General features: G+C 37.8%; 1 protein-coding gene and 1 long non-coding RNA gene across 7 annotated transcripts; one reads left to right on the forward strand and one right to left on the reverse strand.

The window, feature by feature from the left end:
• Positions 1-9,046: 9,046 nt before the first annotated feature.
• LOC133717176 (calcium-transporting ATPase 5, plasma membrane-type-like) lies at positions 9,047-12,714 on the reverse strand. 6 transcript variants are annotated; one of them, XR_009849449.1, is made up of 8 exons: positions 12,168-12,714; positions 11,998-12,064; positions 11,765-11,836; positions 11,311-11,410; positions 10,770-10,836; positions 9,952-10,068; positions 9,730-9,828; positions 9,047-9,348 (listed from the first exon to the last, which is right to left on the reverse strand). XR_009849449.1 is itself a non-coding variant. In XM_062143840.1 (7 exons), exons 4-7 carry the CDS (start codon positions 10,785-10,787, stop codon positions 9,340-9,342), a joined length of 243 nt encoding a protein of 80 aa, XP_061999824.1. In that variant the 5' UTR covers positions 10,788-10,836; positions 11,311-11,410; positions 11,765-11,825; positions 11,998-12,159; the 3' UTR covers positions 9,047-9,339. The 6 variants fall into 6 exon arrangements, 3 of the variants coding, with proteins under 3 accessions (XP_061999824.1, XP_061999823.1, XP_061999822.1); XR_009849451.1 differs by lacking the exon at positions 12,168-12,714 and having other exon boundaries at positions 9,952-10,022; positions 10,770-10,830; positions 11,998-12,159; XR_009849450.1 differs by lacking the exon at positions 12,168-12,714 and having other exon boundaries at positions 9,952-10,022; positions 11,998-12,159.
• A 2,094-nt stretch (positions 12,715-14,808) lies between these two features.
• LOC133714267 (uncharacterized) lies at positions 14,809-15,734 on the forward strand. Its single transcript, XR_009848528.1, has 3 exons — positions 14,809-15,054; positions 15,170-15,286; positions 15,374-15,734. It is a non-coding gene; the product is annotated as an uncharacterized LOC133714267 (long non-coding RNA).
• The last annotated feature ends 697 nt before the right edge of the window (positions 15,735-16,431 follow it).

Consider the following 16,431-nt stretch of genomic DNA (forward strand, 5'->3'; position numbering starts at 1 on the left):
GTGTTTATGTTGACGATTTAATATTTACTGGTGATGATGAAATTATGTTGTCCGAGTTCAAGAGTTCCATGATGAGAGAGTTCGACATGTCGGACTTGGGGAAGATGCGTTTTTTCCTTGGGATTGAAGTGTTACAGAGGTCAGATGGTATCTACATATGCCAAAAGAAATATGCATTGGAAGTTTTAAAGAGGTTTGGTATGATGGAAAGCAATTCAGTTAATAATCCAATAGTTCCTGGATGCAAAATCAACAAAGATGAAGATGGCATTACGGTGGATGAAACGTACTATAAGAAATTGGTGGGCAGTTTGATGTATCTCACGGCCACAAGACCGGATATGATGTTTGTCACTTGCCTCATAAGTAGATACATGTCTAAACCTACAGAGCTTCATCTACAAGTAGCAAAAAGGGCACTTCGACATTTGAGAGGGACTGTAAACTTTGGAATTCATTACAAGAAAGGAGGAAGTGGTGAATTGCTTGCATTTACAGATAGCGACTATGCCGGAGATATGGAGGATAGGAAGAGTACAAGTGGGTATGTATTTTTGCTGAGCTCTGGAGCAGTTTCGTGGAGTTCGAAGAAGCAGCCAATAGTGACTTTATCAACCACAGAGGCAGAATTTGTGGCAGCTGCAATGTGTGCTTGTCAAGCTCTCTGGATAAAAAGGATTTTGAATGAATTGGGGCATTCTGATGGAGGGTGCACACATGTAAGATGTGACAACAGCTCAACTATCAAACTGTCTAAGAATCCGGTGATGCACGGGCGTAGCAAGCATATCGATGTGAGGTATCATTTCTTGAGAAATCTTACTAAGGATGGTACGATTGCTTTGGTTCATTGTGGAAGTCAGGATCAGGTGGCAGATTTGGTGACCAAACCGCTGAAGCTCGATGCTTTTCTGAAGTTAAGAGAGTTGCTGGGTGTTGGAAAAGTTCCTGATGTAAACTGACTGCAATTTGCAGTAAGTTTAAGGGAAGGAATGAAGGGTTATTTGGTTTCCTGGTAGTTTTAGGATTATTGCTGATTGGGTTTTAGTTTCAGTTTAAATAAGACCCTAGTCTTCAGGAGGTTGTTCACAGCTTTGACACTTTCTTCAGGGATTTCTGTTTTGATTTTTTCCTTGTTGCATCTACCACGTTTCTGTAAGCGTGGGCTGATTTCTAGCTATTTTGTTTATTCATGTAAGGCTATAAAATAGCCACTGTTATTCAATAAAGAATCAAGTCATTCAATCCAGTTATTGTGTTTGAGTTCTTTGTTCTCTTGTTCTCATTCCCAACAATCTCTGCAACGAAAGTTTTGTCCCAATCCCTCTCTTCACCGATGCCTCGTATGATGACTGCCTTCAATCGAGCCTTCCTGAACGCACTATATCAGGCGTTTTCTTTATTCACTAAACTCAAGAGCAAAACCGGCATTCACAAAATCAAGCATTTTCTTCATCCATTACACTCGAGGGATTTTGTTGTTAAATGAATAGTATGAACAGTACCGCAGACTGTAGATGTATGTACAATGTATATAACTGTAGATGTATGTGTAAAAAAGACAGTTGGCTATTCTCAAAAAAGCACAAAAGGTTACTAATATAAAATACAGGCTTGGTTCAAAGCATTGTCGAAATTAAATCTTAATGACAGTTAAGCTATGAATCTTAATGACAGTTAAGTATTCTACTTTTCGAAATTATGAATGTTGTGCAAAACCCGCCTCACAATATTACCCACAGCAAGTTCTGCAATCATGTTTACCTAAGATCACCAGGGAAAATAGAATAAGTCAGCCTCTAAATATATAAAGATTAAAAAAAAATTAACAATAAATAAATAGATACAGTGCTTCTGAGATGATATTTCTGAATTAGAAAATCCCTGCATGATTAAATTGGTGAGTACACTTAGCAACATGAGTACTTTACTACCATGAAAGTAAAATTCAGTAGGCCTGACATGTTTGAATTAATAATAGCCAAAGTTAACACAGATTTAAAACTATGGATTAATTTCAGTTTACCCCCCTGAGGTTTGGGGGTGTCATCATTTCACTCCCTGTACTTTCAATTTTGAATTTTTACCCCCTAAACTTTCCAATTTCAATCAACCGTGTCCAATTTCTCCTATTCAGTCCAAAGTCAACGTTAACTTTGACTTTTGAGGGGTAAAATGGTCATTTCAAGATAAATAAATATATAAAATATATATATATATATATATATATATATATATATATATATATTTATTTATTTTTCTGTTTTTTCGTTTTTTTTTTTTTTTTTTTTTTATTTTGTCTTCAACCTATACACTAAAAGTTATAATAGGTTTATAAAAACAAAAAAAATACTCTAGGTGGTTGAAAGCCACTCGCTAGTCTACGATATTTGTGATATATCTCCGATAAAGTGAAGAATTTTAGAATATATCCCCAATAAAGTGAAGAAATATCTGTAAAAAATAATTTTACACTTTATCTATAAATAAATATCTGTAAAAAATGATTTTACACACTCACTGGTCTACGATATTTGTGATATATCTCTGATAAAGTGAAGAATTTTAGGATACATCCCCAATAAAGTAAAGAAATATCTGTAAAAAATAATTTTACACTTTATCTGTAAATAAATATCTGTAAAAAATGATTTTACACAGATATTTCTTCACTTTATTGGGGATATACAGATATTTACAGATAAATTGTAAAATCATTTTTACAGATATTGCTTCACTTTATTGGGGATATATCCTAAATTTTTTCACTTTATTGGAGATATATCACAAATATCGTAGACCGAAAATGATTTTACACAGATATTTCTTCACTTTATCGGAGATTTATCACAAATATCGTAGACCAGCGAGCGGCTTTTAACCACCTAAAGTATTTTTTTTCTTTTTATAATAACTTGTGGTGTATAGGTTGAAAACAAAAAAAATAAAATAAAAAAATAATAATAAAAATTAAAAATAAAAATGAAGAAACAGAAAAAAAAAATAAAAAAAATAAAAAAGATTTTTTTTATTTTTATATTTTTTTGGTCTTGAAATGACCATTTTACCCCTCAAAAGTCAAAGTTAACGTTGACTTTGGACGGAATAGGAGAAATTGGACACGGCTGATTGAAATTGGAAAGTTTAGGGGGTAAAAATTCAAAATTGAAAGTAGAGGGGGTGAAATGATGACACCCCCAAACTTCAGGGGGGTAAACTGAAATTAATCCTAAAACTATTCAGAGAATGCTTTATAGATAGGAAAGAAATTGTGTAGATTATTTTCACTAAGCTAGGTGGGTATATCTCAAATTGCATTTGCATTTGTAAAACATATAATTTAGTCGTAAAGCCATATTCCTAGCTTCCATAGTTGTCAAAAGGTTTTCTTTCTGGTACTAGGGGAGGGGGGAGTATGGCTCCAGAGGTAGAGCACTGGAACCAACACTAACGGTAGGACTTCAACTCTACCCTCTCCCATTACAACACTTTAGTCTACTTTCACCAAACAAAAAAAGGTAGAGTTTTGTTCAAATATTGGCTTTGCTCGTCCAAAAACCAAGTTTTGGATTCCATTCAGGGGACCCACATAAAAGCTGTAGGAAAGAATTTTCTCCCACAAAGTTCCTCCTAGACAATAGAAGATAACATGCATATTTATTTTAGCATAAACACAGAGGAACATAAGACTCTTACTTTTGTCCATGTTCAAATGAAAACCAAAAAAAGATTCTTACTTTTGGGTGTTCAAGCACCATTTGCAGACTGCAATCAACTATTTAAGCAGAAAATATGTAGTAAATAACTTTTGTATATATATGTAATCAACCAAAACATTCATGAAACAAAACACTTCATTTATCATTTCTGATTTTCAAAATAGACCAAAGAAAACATCCAATTCGACTGATCCCTATATATATGGTCTAATTTGACAAGCCACTAGAAAACAGTTGCTAAAGTAGTAAAGGTTACCAAGTGACATTACAAACAAAGATGTTCAAGCAACATGAATGACTGTCGTTCTGATGACAAAATCTACTAACCAAACCAAATAATACTACAGTGGCATGATTACTGCTACTTATATAACATTTCCATACACCTACCCACAGGATTTGCAGCAATCAGCTGATCCCCAACAGCCGTTACAGCATCAATCAATGCTCCAGCTTGATTCGTGTAGGGCACACGCTGCGACGAAATCATCGAGCGAAGTAACTCAGCCGTCTGCTTCGCCATAGCCTGCGAACCCTCGATTTTACTGCCAGCACAGCACAGAGCATCCACAATCAATAATGTGAAACGACTCCTACTTAACCAAAACTACACTCTCTTCAGCCCTAAAATCAGTTCAACTAAGACTATATATAAATTGTGCTTTAATACATACCGCTTTTTCAGCTTGATAATGAAATCATTCACAAGAGTATGCACGTCTGGCATGATTATATCACTGAATTTTCACCTGAAAAAAAAAGGGGTCGTGACCACTTACCCAATTTTAGCCCAAACATTGCCCACTTACTCCACCAAGAGTTTTTTAACCCCATTTACCCAATCTAACCTATAGTGACAGTTTTGCCCCCTATTAAACTCTATCCTCCCAGACTCTCTATCTCACTCTCTCTCTCTCTCTGTGCCGCGCCCCACCTCCGGCTTCGCTCTCTCTCTATCTCTCTGTGCCATGGTTGCTCCGGCGGCTTCGGGCCACCACCTCCATCAAGTCTCCACCGCCATCAGAGGAGATAGGAGCACTGCATCCGGATTCGACCTCAACCTCCGAGCGTCGCCGTCACCCGAACCATACTCTCTCTCCCCCAGACTCTCTCTCTCTCTCTCTGCCATGGCTGCTCCGGCGCTCCACCTTCGGATTCGGGCCAACAACTCAATCGATCCGGCGGATTCTGGGCCATCTCGTCTCTGTTTCTCGATCCGGATCTTGGCCGGGTCTTAATTGGGGAACCCACGGCGACGAAGACGGAAGGTGGTTGAGGTTGAGGTCGGTGGTCCGGTCCCATCAACCTTGTTTTGCCAACTCTTCCCATCTCAACGAAGACGATGACGATCCAACTCCGCTCCCTGACCAATCCTGCACCGGCCTCACACTCCGGTGGGTGCCCAGAGCAATTTCTGGGTGCCCATATCACTTTTTTTTTTTTTTTTTTGTATACTGTGAGCTCCGAGAATGGGAAAGGAAAAAAAAAGTGAAGGTGTACAATTGAACATATAAATTGATCAATTGTGTCTTTAGTGTATTCATTTTGGTTCACTTGAGGGCAATAATATGATTATTGGAGGGTAATAATATGATTATTGGGGCAATAATATGATTATTATGAGGCAATAATATGATTATTGGGAGGCAATAATATGATTATTGGGGGGCAATAATATGATTATAAATTGATCAATTGTACCTGAAGTGTATTCATTTTGGTTTTGGGAGTTTATACAATTCACTGGACGGCAATCATATGATTATTGGAGGCAATAATATGATTTTTGGGAGGCAATAATATGAGTATTGGGGGGCAATAATATGGTTACTGGGGGCAATAATATGATTACTGGGGGGCAATAATAGCCGGATTCCGGTCATCGGTTGCCGGATTTCGGTTACCGGTCGCCGGATTCCGGATTCCGGTGACCGGAGTTGGCTGCCGGCCACTGGTCACCGGAGTCCGGCAAGGTGGAGGATGACTTCTCCCTCTAAGTGAGAAAGAAGGAAAGGGCAAAAAAGTCCCAAAAATAAATAAAAAAGAATTAATTGGGTAATAGGGAAATAATCCCTTAGAGTGTTTTGGGTAAATGAGGTTAAAAAACTCTTAATGGAGCAAGTGGGCAATTTTTAAGCTGAAATTAGGTAAATGATCATTTTCCCAAAAAAAAAAGTTGCGGAAACAATCAAAACGGAGCAGAAATGCCACTATGTGAAGCTCTCAACCTAACAGAAACTACACGAATCAAACAAACTCAATCAACTCTATTCCTCGTGACGATGAAATTGCCTATATTCACTGTTCAAAAAAACTTGACCAGAAAAGAAAAAAAAAACTGAGAAAAATTGCTTCAAATTTCTGAGTAACAAAACACAAGAAATGAAAAGCACAGAGCAAATTTTGCAGTGGAAGATACAATCATATGAATTAGAGGAAGAGAATTAGAGTAACAAAACCTAGTCCAATTTGTTGTTGGTGGGGGCATCAATTGAAATTGACACAAATATTGATGGCTCCTGACTAAAATAACATTTGTCAATAGTCGGAGGACCTCGCTTAGGGTGCATGCATCATATTGGATAGGGTTAGGCGTTTGAGGCCGAAAATTTGAGAAATCAACCTAATAGGACCAAGACCAATGGTTCGTGTGGATTTATAGCTATTTCTTCACAATTCAATTGAAGAACGAACTGAGGTGTAATATTATGATTTGGTCTAAGGTTTTAATAGGATAATGAAATTCACACTCTCAAATTTATAATCCACAATTCTCACTTTCAAAACTATGCATAAAGAGACAAAATTTAAGATACTAGTCATTAAAGGAAACATGGAGTGCGGACTGTAGAATATGGAGTGCGGACAGTAAAAGTTAAATTCCATCTAGTATGTATTATGTATACTTTAATGAATATCTTATCTTTGCTTCTAATTTTGATGGAGATAGATATAGTAAGCCATTGGATAGAGTGACAAATAAGTTTTTAGGTTTCGAGAATATTAAATTATCTTAGAGGGTGCCCTCATTGGAGCTGGGCCAATTCTCACTGGTTCTTACCCTTCTCGACAAAAGATGTAAAGGTTCTAAGCATACATAACATATCTAGGTTCTAGTGACTGAGATGCATGATTTGCAGGTACCGGATGCTAAGTCGACCATATGCTTTTGGCTGTGTACTGCGATTGAGGACATCATCTGAATTCAAAACTGGTCATTCTGTAAGTGTCCTGTTGTTTGCTGTCAGAGTCACTGCTAGTAATGCACCATTTATTATTATAATAATAGTAATAATAACATAATTCATTATTATTATTATTTGCAGTATGGTCACTTCTTTCCAGATCCACAGTATGAGAATGTTCAACACATTATCTGTTGTGATTCTTACGCCACATATGCTTATGACTTTGAGTTTGAAGCTACCAAGGAATTTGCAGAGTATGTAGCTCAGATTGCCATCATGGTATCTTCCTTTTGACTGAAACAAAATAATGCTTGATTACTATATATGATTTTGAGTTGGAAGATACTAAGGGATTCCAGTGCTGTTGGTTAAGGTTAATTTTCATAGTGAAAGCTATACTTGAGAATCATGCATGTTCCATGATTTCTACTTTCTCCATTTGTCACTTTAAAGAGCTCTGGAAGCACATTTAGATCCCAAACAACAGCCCACTTCTGTTTGTAGGAAGCATCCAGTAATGGATAATAGCTTACTGTGCAGCTGTTTTGACTTTTATGTGGTATGCCCCTCGGGTTAGAGGTTGTCCGTATTTTTAGTGCAGGAAACTCCCTTATGGCTTATTTCTCATCAATGCCGAAGCTTAGCTCTCTGAATTTACAGTATGAATATTAGATTGCTTGTAAAGTATTAGCTACCCATTGCGAGAAGATGAATCTTGTGGACATGAATATGATAGACAAGCACAGACAACGACACCCTTGTGCATTACAATAACTGTTACTATTGATTGAGGTCCATCAATGCCTAATGTTTTTTGTTTTGTTTGTATAGACACCATCACGAAAGAATATCTGCATTTTGTTGTCTATCTTGCTTACTGGACATTAAGGTAACATTGGTTTTTCTATGTTTATATTACAGGTTCTCATGGCAAAAAGACCAAAGCAAATGAAAGCAAGTGCAAAGCTCACAAAATGACAAAGTAAAATGGTGCACTTGTGATTGTTGTTTTATTTCAAGTGTGGTTATAATTTTCAATACTTGGAAATGACAACACATTTATTTTCATTTGTGTTTGTATTTGAATATGGTACGATGACTCAATGGATATGTTTAACTATATTTTTCATGAATTAATGTTAATTTCTGCAGATATTTAATTGCTTAACTATTATTATTATTATTTATTTGTTTAATTTTGTGGAAATAGGCAAAAAATAATAATAATAATAAAACAAAATTAGCATTTGCGACGGCCATTTCAGCGTCACAATTGGTATAAAATTATATAGTTTTATCTATTTATCAAAATATTTTAATAAAAGTTTATAAATATATTTGCGACGGCAAACTAACCGTAGCATCAATTTTGGCGGCAAGATTTGGCGGTTATTTTGAAAATATACACATTGCGACGGCAACATAGCCGTAGCAAATACCTCCACCTGGGCTACCCTAATGGAAATTTTGCGACGGAAGCCTGCGTAGCAAATCGCCGTCGCAAAACAATAACTGATGCGACGGCAAGAGAATACCGTCGCAATTATCTTTTGCGACGACATTTTACCATCGCAAATGGATCTTGTGACGCCACCTATTGCAACGCCAACATTTCCGTCGCAAAAGGCTCAATTTTCCGTCGCGAAAAGTTTTTTCCGTCGCAAAAGCTCAATTTGCCGTCGCAAAATAGGCGTCGCAAAAGTAATTATTTTTAGTAGTGCGTGTTCTCTCTTCCGGTTAGGTGAGATCGGCAACCAGCCCGCACCGTCTCAATCGACTCGCACATTCGACTGAGATAGATGATCGAAACTAGAACGGCGATGGGAGCTTCGATTTAGGAAGTAAGAAGATCAAATCGAAGGGGCGGTGACGATGAAGAGACACTACTAAAAACAATTGCTTTTGCGACGGCAAGAACTTTTCGTGACGGCAAATTGAGCCTTTTGCGACGGAAATGTTAGCGTTGCAATAGGTGGCGTCACAAGATCCATTTGCGACGGTAAATTTCCGTTGCAAAAAGTATCTGCGACGGAAAACTATTGCCGTCACAATGACTAAATTATTTGCGACGGGTACTTTGCCGTCGCAAAAAGATATTTCATTTTAAAAAAAAAAGTGGGATGAATTGATTGCGACAGATACTTTGCCGTTGCAAAAGAATATTTCATTTATAAAAAAAAAAAGAGGTGTGAATTGCACGCCAAAGCTAGTACCATCTATAGCAATTATTATGAACTGAAAAATATCAAATTACAATATGAAACCCATCATCTATAACCAAGCAACAATCACGAGTCAGCCAAAGCAACAGCACTGCAGCACCTTCACTTCTAAAAGATGGCCAGACTATCAACCACAGCTGCTGCCTAAGCATACTTTCAAATTTATATTAGGATCCACGCCAGAACACTTATAGCTGGAGCAGCCCCATTCTAATCCTCCTGCATAATATGTATATATCAACTTTCAAGTACAAGAAAATGAAAGTAAATGTTTGCATATGCAAAACGTCCTTATCTGACAACCTACACCAATCAAGCAAATTTCAATTATAGATGAATCAGCATTAGAGAATAAGATTAAGAATCACAATAAAGATAACAACAACAAAATAATAATTACAGCAGCAACAAAAAACAAAACTCTTCATATCCAACTCTCTTGCGGTCTTAAATTGGAATTGCAGGCCTCACGCATATCAAATCTCATGATCACTACATTGCTAAACAGACAGTTTTAACTTTTTAACTAGAGAAGTTATGACCACTGAAACTAAAGAGCAACATAAACATAATAACAAAAGGTTAAATATAAATACTAACCTTCACAACTAAAGCAAAATTGTCATCCAAGATAATGATATCAGAACTCTCTTTGGCAACCTCAGAATCTTGAATACCTATAGCAAGACCAATGTCGGCCTGGTCAAAAAAAAAAAAAAAAACCATTATAACCTAGAACACTTGAGTTAAAATGACAATAGAACTTCACCAAAGAATCGAAAAACATAATTAAAATAAAAGTACAAAAAGAATCAATTAAACCTCATGTAGTGCAGGAGCATCATTATTGCCATCACCAGTAACAGCAACAACATGTCCCCTTCTCCTTAGCGCTAGAACAAGCAGAAGCTTATCATTAGGAGAGGATCGTCCCATTACCTATCAATGTCAGATGGGGTTTATATATATAAACTTTCAAGCAGCCCCATTGTTTCATAGTACAAGAAAATGATTACCGACTCACATAAGTAAATGTTTGACAGCAATTTCAACTTTCAAGTATGCAATGCCTGACAACGGTACTGCCTGAAGTCTATTTTAGTAAATTCTACATCTCAGAGGTTATGCAGCACAATTTCAATTTAGCAAGAAAATATATCAATATAAATTTGATTCAATTAGACAGGATCATAAAACTTATAAATATATAGACTCGCCTTGAGTAAGAGACAGTTGGAAGTAATTCCTTTATAACTTGGTGAAACTTGTGTGTTAATGACAACTAATTAGAAGGGCCAGCTTAAAAGGCATATTCACAATAGTAGCAAGCACAAGCAAAGACCGGTAATATTGTTATTTCTTTATTAAGTGACCAACCACCAACTAGTAACATAGAGATACAAAACAATAACAGAACATCATTAAATCCAGCACACTAACACAGTGACTAAATCGAGAACCCTTTTTGTAAAAAAATAATCTATACTGAAAAAAGAAAGAATGTTTGAAATTGAAAGGAAAGTACTGAAGAGAGCATTACTCTTCAATTAATCAAGTAATCTACATAACAAGGTAGCTTAGTAATAATTTTCCTTTTACTCGGGTTCATATATATAAGCCTTGTATATCTTATCATATACCTGCACATGAGCTGCCATATCATCCAATTCCTCTCATTATATTGCCCAAATTTGTATGTCCCTGAAACTAACAATAGAAAACTTAGTATAACTGCTGCCAAAAAGAACGAAAAACATATGGCACCACACAATATATATGTTTGAACAAGTTCCTCTACTGAAATCTTACCATATAACATCAAAACAATTGATAGTTACAACATATTCATCTCTCATTATGAAGACAATTGATTTTTAAAGCAACTCATATATAGCAAGACTAGCGACCTCAATTCATTATTTGGTATCCTTGCCAATGCTCACATAGATATGCTAACCTGAAATTTTTTTAGCAAAAAGCTTCCACTTCGACACCACTCTTCCAAACAACTAAATAAACAAACCCCAAACATTATATATGAATTTCATGCAAATGAAAAATGAAGACGCTAGAACTTGAAACTAAACCAGCAAATACAAATAGCCAACTGAGACTTAGACAGAAATCCTATATGAAAATAGATAACAAATTAAATAAAACGCCTAAAAGGAAAAGGCATACCTAGTATCATCACCAGCGAAAGTTGCTTGAGTGGTTATCATAATGTTTCGGTAGAAGAGAGAGACAAAGGAGGGAATATTTCTCAAACGTAAATAAAGATCTGTAAAAAAATTTAGAAGAATATCAAAACACAATACTGAGAAATTAAAACCTAAATTGTTCAACCAACCCAAAATTTTTAATTCACAGAATTTAATCAAAATTTCTCACTCTAGCTGCATTTTCTGTATATAAAGCCTAGTACATGTATCATCTTCCCCCGATTTTATAAACTAGCAGCTACATATTGCATTTTGGACTAAATTAACACAAATGTTAAATGTCATAGACGATGTAACCATCTGATAAAGAAAAAATATAAACAAATAAAGATGCCAATGAAATTCAATTTCAGAAATAGTGCGGATTAAATAGTGACCCAATTAATTCCTATACTTCAGAGCAAAAATCTTACTTTCGATTCTTTCTCCACGCCTTCTTCTTGCCTCTAGTGGCACATCTCTTGTGCATGGAATCTAGAGAGATACTTAAGAAATCATACCAAATTTCAAGATTAGCCTCACAGAAAATCAAAATCTGAACAGAAACTGAAAGAATTTGTACAAAATCAGAGGTACCCATGACTGAAAGGAAGTGGAGAAATCGAAAAGTGGAATGAGAATGAGAGAAGAAGAGAGGAGGAGGTACCCATTTTGGCAGAAGGAGAGTTCCAAGGTTTCTCTATTCCCAGAGCTCGCAGCTGGGTTTGAGGCAACTGAATGAAGCAAGCTATACTTTTAGTACAAGTCCCAGAAAACCCACGTGCTCTAGAACATGAAACACCCAATCCAAACAGAGAAATTTCGCAAAGTGCTTACCACAGATTTGAAAAAAAAAAAAAAAAAAGGCGAAGTATTTCGAGATCCAACTCTAATAGAAAGAGTGTGAAGCAGATAAGGATTTAGAGGAGGCTTGCCACAGATCTGAAAATGATGTCGGAGCCCGGCCACAGGTAATGGCGAAAGGACGTCGGCATCGAGAGAGAGAGAGAGCGCTACGGTAGAGGCGTAGATACGAACCGAGTCCTCTTGAATAAACATTAATCAGAATACGACGTCGTGTCCATCCTTAATCCTGCTACCGCATTTGATTGCCGTAGCACACTCCCCAAATATATGCAACGGCGAAGTTGCCGTCGTGTATCCGGTCGCCAATGCTAGGTTTTTGCGACGGAAACCAATGCCGTCGTAGATTGCCGAAGCAATTGCAATTGTTTTTAGTAGTGAGAATGCGATCAAATTGGATTTCAAATTCGAAAATTGACAAGGGAAGAAAGTCGATAATCTGGAAACATTTTGGTTCGGTGGTGGAAGAAAGTGGAATAGTGATTTGAGTGATTTGAGCGGCGGCGGCGACCCTTCTGTGGCCAAGGACCTCGCTGACCGAGCAGTAGAGAGAGAGAATAAAAATAAAAAAAAGAGGAAGTGAGGGTATAATAGCCATTTTAGACATATTGTGGACCTTTTGTATGAGAATTAGGGAGAATAAGGACTATCCAGTTTAATTTAAAAGGCGAGAGACTAAACTATTTTTCAGGAAAAAGTTTGAGGAGTAACAAGTATTTAATCTTAAGAATTTCTAATACAATTTTTTTGCAGAAATCTAAGGGACAGTCCATCACCCAATATTCCAAGAAGCATTAAGAATTTTGATAATGTAACTCTACTTTTGGTGATACTCTTCATGTTGTTTTAATATTTTATTAATATCTTATGAGGTATCATGATATAAATTTAATATTACTAATTAAAATTTTAAAATATTTGAAATTATAAACTGGTCGGATTAGCAGATCGGGTATCCGTTAATCCAGTGGATACGGATTTGAATCGAACTATCAATGATCCGCAGGATTAACGGAGCGGGTTTGGATCGAATTTTTTTTAAGTAAACTGTCTCACACAGAGAATACGGAACGGGAACTAAGTATGAGGCAAGGTAGAGAGGGACAGAGAAATGACACAAGCATGTATAGTGATTCACCTTGCCCTTGAGGCAAGGCTACGTCCACTTAGATATTCCACTATGAGTGAGGCCAAGTAGCCTTTGTAGTATACAAGTGTGGGGATCATGGATCCCATCCTCATCTAAGAAGGGGAGGACTTCCTCTTATAGGTAAAGGAAGTCCCCATCTATTCTATATTTCCGATGTGGGATACAATGTACATATTGCTTCTCTTGAAGCCTCTTGGAGAGCATGGGAGGGTGGCCTTCTAGCAAGGTACCGGCCGACCTCCACCATGGCGAGGTAGCTCGGGTGTCGGTCTACCGGATGCATGTTGTAGGCGGGACCAACCATGTCGCGGGGCCCACCTAAGAGGTCGTTGCTTATGCTTGGCGGTATGTGTTATAGGCAGTATGTACAAGTCCCCCAAGTCCCCGAGTAAGAGGCGCTTCTTAGTTGGGGAGTTTAAATATGATGCCGCCAAGTATGAGTGATGACCTCGCTGAACGCCATACCCATACTAGTCCCCCAACTCCGTAAGTAAGAAGGGACTCTTCCGGGTCTTGTGAAGTTTCCATGACAAGTTGGTGCCACGGGGCCCACCATCGAGCTAGTACCTGCGAATAAGATAAGAGTGTACTACAAAGAGCATATTGATTGCGCTAGGGCAATTTAAGTGCCATTTGAGTCAAATGCATCGAGGTGCATGAATGTTTATGTGAGATGCATGCTACACATGGTGTGGATGCCCGTATGATGTAGTGTCGAAACACGACGTATGAGTCTGAAATGGATGTGGTTGTGAAAGTATAACGAAGTGCATATGATGCATAGATGTATGATGAACGCGATGACGCGTACATAATGATATGTATATGTTGTATGCATATGATGCATGTGTGAGGATCGAGAGTGTGGTTACTCACCGAGTCCCCCAAGTTATGTAGTTAGTAAAACGGAAGTTTGGTTGTGGGTTATGTTCGACGATGCCGTGGAGGTTGAGCATAGAGCTCCGGTATCGAAGTAAATATTTGCCATACTAGCAAGACTATGGCATGACCATGATAGTCCCCCAAGTATAGGTTAGAGGAAGGAACTCTAACTTACTTACCCCGAACGTATAAGCCACAACCCGATTGTTTGGCTCATGTGAGCCCCGAAAAAGTTTAACGAGCTAAATTGAGATCGTTCGATAGACTACTTAACGATCTCGGTAGTCATCAAGGTGCTCGAGAATATTTTCAGGAACGAAAAATCCTCTATTTAAGGATTGCATAATAAAGTGCACAACATGACGAGTTTGTGGAAATTTTCGGGGAATTTTTCGGATACCCGAGCTAATTGTTATGAATTTCTGAAGTTTTGGAATTGTGAAAAAATATTAAATGGGGAAAAAGAAATTGGGTGGTGTTATCCTAGCCGTCTAAAATCCCCACCGCTTCATCACAGCCATTGCTTTCAATTATATAAGGGTGGGATCAGATCAAATGTACTAGATCTACCTAGAAGCTTCCGAGCTCTCAATCCGCAAGAGAGACCTGGCGACCCGATCATGTGACCCGGCCACAACTCCGGCGTCCGGTCACCCCACGACGGCGAACTGGCACCGTTCTCTTCGTCTTGTCGTCACCGTCACGGTACTGTCCCTATCTTGATCGTTCGTCGACTGTGGAGGTCGAATCGACGCCGAGAAGACCAGACTGCTCCGGTGATTTCGTGGCAATTTCCGGCGACTCCGGTCACCGATTTGTCTGCATGTGGTATGAAACATAACCCTCTCATCGTTCTCTACGTCGTGCTATGATTGGTTTTTGGTTTCGATCAAGTCTTAATGATTGATGTTTTGGGTGTCTATGGGTTTTGTCGGAAACTCAGTGCACGGCGGCTTTTCCAATGCTTCTTGGGCTGACGTTGATGATGTTCCTGGTCCTAGAACTTAGAGTGAGGCTTGATCTTGTTGAAAAGCAGAAGTTGTATCTAATTGGAACGAAGGTAAGAAATTGTCGATTGTTTGGGTTCATTTTGGAAGACGGATTCATGATTGATTGATCACCGTACCTTAATTATATGTTAACGCAGAAGAAGAATCTCGTCGTGGTAGTTTTCATCTCTGCTGTACTTTTCCCTGCAAGACAGGATTTGCTTGAATGAATAATCTGCCTTCTATTTGGTTGGAGAGGTGAGCTGCATGTCATTCACGTAACCTTTGGAATATATCAATTGTGTTGTAGTTGATTTGTTGGGAGCACACGAGTAGTGTACGTGGAATCCTGCATTACTTGGTGTGTGTTTAGATTGGGTTGTTGCTTTCTGATTAGAATTAAAGGTGGTCTATCTTGATTGTTAATTGGACATGTGAGGTTGAATTGTACGTGGTGGTTTCCTTTTGCTTGACTATTGGTCATGGAAAATTAACCAGGGCATGCTATGATATTTTGGATTGAGACTAAATCAATATGGCATAATCATGGTTTTGTTTATCATGGTTTATGGATGCTGAATGCTACACCATGAGACCTTGGTATTTAAATAGAAAGCTAGTCATGGTTTATGTTTAATGTTGGGTGCCCTTAGTAATTTTCGGGGTGCACCTAATTGAAAAGGAAATTGTGTTGATTTGAGAAACATCTTGATATGGTTATGATTGGCGAAAAGTCTAAGAACAATAAATGGTAAAATTTTCGATAATTGAGATAATTATCGAATTTGTGGCGATTGGTCAAATAGGGTCAAATCGGTCAACACTGGTCAAACTAAGAAATGTTGGTCAAACGATAGTCAAAGTGGTCAACTCCTGGTCAAACCAGGAAAAGTTGGTTTGGACGATATATTAATCGTCGAGATTTCGTTTAACTGTTCAAAAGTTATTAACCGTTGAAAATGTTGGAACTCAGGACTCCAGTTACCTGAGGAACCGAAGGTTCGCGACTCTCGGAGTACGTAAGAAAAAGCATCGGAATCCAGGTAGGGATTCAGGACTCTCCTCGGTTAGTGATTTTCTTATATTGTTATTAAATGATGCATGTTAGTTGGTATGGTTTGGTTATGTTCAAATGCAATGCATACTAACCAAACCATGTGAGAAATGTGATGGCTTGAGAGCGAAGGGTGGCTCTGACTTCCTTGGGTTCGATCCC

Source organism: Rosa rugosa, chromosome 6, assembly GCF_958449725.1.
Source record: "Rosa rugosa chromosome 6, drRosRugo1.1, whole genome shotgun sequence".
NCBI lineage: Eukaryota > Viridiplantae > Streptophyta > Magnoliopsida > Rosales > Rosaceae > Rosa > Rosa rugosa.